The sequence below is a fragment of the Perognathus longimembris genome, chromosome 4 (assembly GCF_023159225.1).
Source record: "Perognathus longimembris pacificus isolate PPM17 chromosome 4, ASM2315922v1, whole genome shotgun sequence".
NCBI classification, from domain to species: domain Eukaryota; kingdom Metazoa; phylum Chordata; class Mammalia; order Rodentia; family Heteromyidae; genus Perognathus; species Perognathus longimembris.
The window spans coordinates 89,292-96,424 of NC_063164.1; the positions used below are offsets into that span (position 1 = coordinate 89,292).

Sequence of the window (7,133 nt, forward strand, 5' to 3'; positions counted from 1 at the left end):
GGTTTTTCCCTTCCCCTTCCTCCCTTTCCCTTCCCCTGTATCCCTTGCACCCCCTGCACCCTCTATCTGATGCATCCCCTTCATGGCTCCATCTTGTGTGGGCCAGCAGTGTGCTCTCTCTCCAAGAAACTCTTTTGTGCCTGAACCATGTGGTGGTCTCCTTACACTGAACCTTACAGATGGCTGAAGTGCTTTGCTTCTCACATAACAAATCTCCTTTCTCCTTCACCATTTCCTGACTCCATGCGTCAGGATTTTGAACCTGAGGCCTAAAACTCCAATTTCCAGCTTTACTGGAACATTAATGGTGCCTGTTGGGAGGGAACTTGGCCAGTAGCCTTCCCAAAGGAGCCCCCCCACTAAAAAGTGTGAATTCACACCTGACATTGAGGACAGCTGGAAGGACAGGAGATGGAGAAATTGCATGAACAAACACCCAACAGGCCAGACTCTGAAATTAAACCCAGAAGTAAACTGAAAAGGCAAATAAGAATTCCCCCTTTTTAATGAGGGGAGAAAAGGAGGGGCCATCTAAATCTATCTTATCCTTTAAAATGGCAAAAAAAAAAAAAAAATCTGAGAACTCTTCAAGTGTGGGTAGAGTCAGAAAGAATGAAAGGATAGACCTGCCACAGAGAAGTCCTGAAGGTTATTTGTAGTTTAGACAGGCCTCACTTGTCACACCCACCCCAAGCCATTGTCTCAGGATTGGGAGCTGCAAAACTGACCTGAATACGTAATTCCCCATTCAGACAGTGTAAAAGAATCATTTTGAGTCCTCATCTGCCAACCTGAAATGCTTTTCATGAGTATATATTGGGATCTGTGGAAATGGGGGGCTAAGGGAACCCTCATCAATCCTCAGGGCACAAGTCAGGCTGTGATTATAGCTGCGTCATAAACTCAAGCACTTGCCTAACTATGCAAGGCCTGGGTTCATCACAAGAAAACCAAAAACTTTTTGAAAGACGAGACTGGCCCGGCTTCTAGGACCACAAAAGGTATGTACATAGCAGGAGTTCAATCTCTTCCTGCTTACCGGGGTCCCACCCAGGTCCTTGGCCCTCCCCTCATTTTCTGTCCTCATGGGTCTTGCCCACCTAGGGTCCTGTCCACCCTTGCCCCATCTATGTCCTGCCCACCCGGGTCCTGTCCATCCAGGTCCTGCCTCCCAGGGGTCCTATATTCCTTGAATGACCCAAAACCCAGGGGAAGAAGCCAAATGACCACACTGCCCCCCACCTTATAACCTATCCCTGCTCTCTTAGGTGCAGCACGATTCATTTTGTCTTACTTTATTGCAGCTTGACAAACACACACACAGAGAAAAGCTCAGATAGCCACAAATGTTGTCAAGGAGACCACAGAGGGACTGGGGGGGGGGGGGGCTGGGCTGCAGGGCCCAACCGTGAGGCGGGGGTTCCTAGGTGGCCAGACCAGCAAGTCTGCAGGACAGTCGCATGGACATCAGGGGGCAGCCTTGGGCTTACTGCTGGTAAGTACCCAGGTTCAGTCTGTACACACACATCAGCCAGAAGATACAGATGGTCAGAGACACGCAGATCCAGAAGTCCTCCGAGGCTTGGGCTTGTGACCTGCGAGAGGACCTTCTAGAGCGGAAGTCTTCCTCCCGGTGGGGCCCACAACTGGACTTGACAAACCTGGATCTCAGCCGCCTCTTCTTATAGTGGCCATTGCACTGAGAGCCACTGGCAGAGTAGCCTGGGCCCTTGCGTGTTATGATGCTGAAGATTGAGAAGGGGATTGTGATGGTGCCCTCACTAATGGAGATGTGATCATCAGCACTGTTCTCTTCAGCAGAGTCATGGCCCATAGTGGCCAGCCTCTGGCTATCTTCCTTCTCAGTAGAAGAATCTTGGTCCTTGGCACTGTCACTAAAGGAGAAGGGGAAGGTGACAGAGCCCTCATTGCTGTGGGCAGCAGGGCCTGTGGTGCCACTCTCTGGAGGCAGGTTGTGACCTGCTGGGCTCTGGCCACTGTCTTCCTGAACTGCGTCTGTGGCCATGCTGATGAAGGGTTCCTTGCCTCTGATGGTGTTGGCTAAGAACGAAGGGAAGGCAATGGCACCCTCTCCATTAGCCATTAGGCCAATAGTGTAGAACATGGGGTATGAGTCACTTCCAGGGATGAGAGGGCAATTGCTGAAGGAAATTGGGCCCTGACCCTTGGCCACACCAATGGAACTGGATGCAGAGCCCTGGGCTCCAAACAGGAAACCTCTGAGTTCAAAAGTCTTAACGACATTGCCTGGAAAACTTTGGTCATGGAAGATGGGGGCTCTGACATTTATCAGGATCCTTCTGCCTCGGGACATAGCCTCAGAGCTCCCAGACAGGCAGATGGAGCCCTGGCCTATCACAGGTGTCTTGCTGCCGCCGGCCACTAGGAGGGAGCCCTCCACAGGGGTGAAAAAGCCATGGCCATCACCAACAGCCACAAGGGAAAAGGGGACCACAATGCAGTTGTCTTCGCTGGGGATATCACTGCCCTCTAAGAAGGGATCCTCGGTGAAACCAATCACCAGCAGGGGCACTGTGAGAGGTCTGCGGTTGTGGCCCCTGGTACTCCTAGCCAAGCAGCCACTGCTAGAGGGGAGTAGCTGACGGCCCTTGGCATGGGTGGAAGAGCTGTGTGTGGCACGCGTGTTGTGTAGCACGGGCCCCCAAGTGGAGTTGGGCTCCCTTTGGAGGAAGCAAACCCCCAGATCACAGGCCTCACAGCAGCCCCCCAGGAAGGTTTCAGGGTGCTGCTCTGGGCTGTGGTTGTCCATGTAACACTTCTGCAGAATGTACAGGACCAGCTGGCCAAGGAAGGCCCGGACATCACCGGGGCTCACCTGGCATTCTCTGAGGGTGTCTGGGGGACACAGCTGGCATGGCTGGCCCTGCACACACATCCTCACCAGCCCCTGGCCTCCAGTTTCATCCCACCACACGTGGAACAGGATGTGCACATGGGCTGAGCCCCAGGTCCACGGGCAGCGGCTACACTGGAGCCTGTGAAGAGAGAACAGACACATGAGCAGAGGGGGAAGGACACAAAGTGGCTGTGGAAGCCCCACTTCTGGGCCCCTCGGTGCTAGGCTTGGCCTCCTCGCCTGCCTTGGTACCTTACTACCCTGGGCCCCACATCCCACACTCAAACCTCAAACCTCAAAGCTCCCCCACCAGCCAGCCAGAGCCAGGGCCCAGGCAGACCAGCCCCTGCTCTTGCCTGCATACAGACTTTGCAGCCCTGAGTCCTTTGTTTGCACATGCGAAGAGCAGATCTGCATCTCTGCACCTGCAGCCCAAAATATCAAAGGCTGGAAAGCAAATGCCTGTTCTTGGGTTTGGTGCCAGACTCACTGGCTTGGCGTGTGGGTGCCACTGCAACTTGCTGCATCCTGTCACTTCCCACTGCTTGGTGACTTGGGCAGACACATGTCGGAGGTGGCCTTGAAGACAGGCCCAGCCTAGACACAGGGTCTGTGGACTCCAAGTTTCCCACAGGGAAAGCAAGACTTGTGTGTGCCTGGTCCAAAGGAGAGGTGGTGATGTGGCCTGTTGCCTGTCAGCACTGAGGGGTGAACCCTGATGGACTCACGTGTGGGCCCATGTGAACTTTGCTGAAGTGAACAAACCAGTTGTTAGTCTGGTCCATTGACACAAATATCTCAAACTCAGGACCCCAACAAGAAAGGAGTTGGAGGCCCAGCACTCTTGGCTCAAGCAGGTAATTCTAGACACCCAGGAAAGCCAGACACCAGAGTCTGGTCTTCAATTAACCAGCAAAATGCCAAACTGAAGGCATGGCTCAAGTGGTAGAAAATGGTGAGTGAGAGTGTGAGTCCCTGAGTTTAAGCCCTGGTATCAGGAAAGAAGAAAGGGAGGGGGAGGGGAAGAAGAGAGAGGGAAAGAGAGAGAGAGAGAGAGAGAGAGAGAGAAAGGAAAGAAGAAAAAGAGAGAGAGGAAGAAAGAAAGAAAGAAGAGAGAGAGAGCTGCACCTTGAGATCCAGACCTGGGGTGCAGTCCTGGCATGTCAGTACATTCTCAAACAATAAAAATTCTTTTTCCAGGGCTGGGGATATGGTCTAGTGGTAGAGTGCTTGCCTCACATTCATGAAGCCCTGGGTTTGATTCCTCAGCAACACACACACACACACACACACACACACACACACACACACGGCACTGTGGCTCAAGTAGTAGAGTGCTAGCCTTGAGCAAAAAGAAGCCAGGGGGGGCTGGGGATATGGCCTAGTGGCAAGAGTGCTTGCCTCATATACATGAAGCCCTGGGATCGATTCCCCAGCACCACGTATACAGAAAACGGCCAGAAGTGGCGCTGTGGCTCAAGTGGCAGAGTTGATATCCTTGAGCAAAAAGAAGCCAGGGACAGTGCTCAGGCCCTGAGTCCAAGGCCCAGGACAGGCAAAAAAAAAAAAAAAAAAGAAGAAGCCAGGGACAGTGCTCAGGCCCTGAGTCCATGCCACAGGACTGCCAAAATAAAATATTTTTCCATTGGGGGGGGAGGGAGGGAAGGAGGGAGGGAGGGGATGAAAGAAAGAATGATAAAGAAGGAGAGTAATAGGAGAAAGGGTGAGAGAAAGGAAGAGAGGGAGAGGAAGAGAGAAAAGGAGGAGAGAGAGACAGGAAAGAGGGAAAGGGAGAAAGAAAGGGAGAGACAGGAGAGAGGGAGAGAGAGGAGAGGGAGAAAGGAAGAGGGAGAAACAGGAGAGGAGAGAGAGACAGGAGAGAGGGAGAGAGACAGGAAAGAGGGAGAGGGAGAGAGACAAGGGAGAGAGAGACAGGAAAGAGGGAGAAAGAAAGGAAGGAAGGAAGGAAGGAAGGAAGGAAGGAAGGAAGGAAGGAAGGAAGGAAGGAAGGAAGGGAGAGAAAGACAGGAGAGAAGAGGGAGAGAGAGACAGGAGAGAGGGAGGGAGAGTGAAGGAGAGAGGGAGACAGGGAATGGGGGGAGAGAGAGAGAGAGAGAGAGAGAGAGAGAGAGAGAGAGAGAGAGAGAGAGAGAGAGAGAAGAGAGGGAGAAAGAAGAGAAATGCCAAGGTGGTGGGTGGTCCTAGGCAGCCTCTGGCCATACCTGACCACGTCCTCAGCTTCACTGGAGGTGCTGCATGGAAGAGGGGCAGATAAACAGAGATCTCTGATGCAGAGATCTCACAGCCAGGCCCCTGGGTACTCTGCTGGAGCTGCCTGCCCAGGGCCTCCCTCGAGTCCCCAAACAAGGGGCCACTCACTGCAGCATTTACACAGCTACAAGTTCCACGAGTATCTATGCTCCCAGTATGCCCTGCTTCAGGTCTGTCTGATGGGACTTTCTGGGTGGTAGATCTGCTCTCCCAAACCCCAGCAACATCCTCCAGGCACAAGACCTCACAGAGCATGCAAGCATGGCTTGTGCTAAGGACCTAAGCTTCTACATTATTTAAATTGGACTAATCCTCTCTCAGAAGCACTGGTGGTGGTGGCTCCAATGGGGCTGTTGGTCTCTGTCTGTGACCATCTGCTCAGGCCCCACCAACATGGCAGTGGCCAGCTTCTGTGTGTGGCCTCTGCTCACCTTTCCTTTGACTCAGAGAAGCAATGTGCCACTTTCCAGGACCTGAAAAGGCCAGAAATGTTCTCATACTTGGCCCCTGGTGGGGGGAAGGGGTCCAGATCTGGAGCTTCCCACTGACCCCATGAGTGATACACTGGCCAGCACCTCAAAGGCCTGGTCAGCCCAGAGTCTGCATGGCAAGCAAGGTGATGAGCAGCCCCCAATGCACCAGCTAGGATCTGCAGAGCTATGAGCCTCATGGGGTGAAGAGGCCTGAGAAATAGGCTTTTGCTTCACTGACCAATGCTGTTGTCATGTAGCTGCTCTCGGTCGGTCATCCCAAGTCTCTGGCCTGATCCCCCTCCACACCCAGCAGTCTCAGCCACCCCAGGCCATCAGCTTGGTCCCCCACCCCACCCAGCAGCCTGGCTGGGGATGGTTCTCTCACTTTTCAGGCCATCATCTGGCTAGTCACTCAGGATGACTGCAGCGAGGGCTATCCCACCTGTGGGTACTGCTGCTAGCCTTGCATGGCAACACCATGGAAACAGGAAATGACCCACACCTCCCAGGGCGGCACTGACCAGAGCAGCCACGGTAAGCAAACACAGAACCACCACGTCAGCATCCCCAGGCACTGGACTCAGCAGCCACTCGTCCTGCCCTGAGCACCTCCATTTCCCAGAAGTACCAGAGCACCAAGCACCACCCACCTGTTAGGGACAAGCCCAGGCTGATGTGTGCCCAGTTCCTAATGCCACCCACTCTCTAGGCAGGCCCACCCTGTTGTGAGGGGCTAGGGACAGCCAAGGGCCAGTGACAAGGCTCCCCCAGCCTTTCCTCTCCCCAGACCAAACAGTATGCCTCCCAACCCCAGCAACGAACCTGGAAAGCCCCTTGAGCTGGTATTGGAGACCACTGCTGCCAGGGTGTCCTGCAACCAAGCTGTCCTGGGGGTGCAGGACCCAAATGTCTTGGGGTTTCCTCTCAGCCATCAACTGGGAGAATATATCTGCCCACACGTCTGCCCCGGTCCTGTCCATGCTGTTGCTGTGTGCGCAGTGCAGACTGAAGGCTGCGCCTGCTTGGACCCCAAGGAAACACCCAAGCTAGCCAATTGGCTGCCTCCACAGCAGCATGGTCTCCATGGCAACTGGATTGTCTGGAGAACCCAGAGGCAGAAGAGAAAAACACAATGTGATCCCACCATAGGGAGGCCAGCAGTCAGCAGCACCATGCAGGTATACCAGTGTCCATGAGTGGTCTGGGCACAGGTGTGTTTATATATATATCATGTCCACTCTCACAGGTAGGAAATCTCACCAGGCAGCCTGCTCTGTGCTCCTTTTATGACGCATTGGAGCAGGGGCCTACTTGCCCTTGAGAATAGCTGATATTTTCCAACTTGAGCTATGTCATTAGTCACTGTGCCATGCTGTATTTTTGCCATTATGAATAAAATTGTGACAACATTACAGAACAGGTATGGTTTCAGATTCTTCTGAAGGTCTTTCCTCAAGCTTTTTTATGTTTCATTTTGTTTTGAAGTTTTCTTGAGACAGTGACTTGCTACA

General features: G+C 53.3%; 1 protein-coding gene across 1 annotated transcript; it reads right to left on the bottom strand.

Moving 5' to 3' along the window:
* Positions 1-1,486: 1,486 nt before the first annotated feature.
* On the bottom strand, positions 1,487-6,602 carry Rtp5 (receptor transporter protein 5 (putative)). The gene is made up of 2 exons (XM_048344314.1): positions 6,445-6,602; positions 1,487-3,017 (listed from the first exon to the last, which is right to left on the bottom strand). Exons 1-2 carry the CDS (start codon positions 6,600-6,602, stop codon positions 1,487-1,489), a joined length of 1,689 nt encoding a protein of 562 aa, XP_048200271.1.
* Between the last annotated feature and the right edge of the window lie 531 nt (positions 6,603-7,133).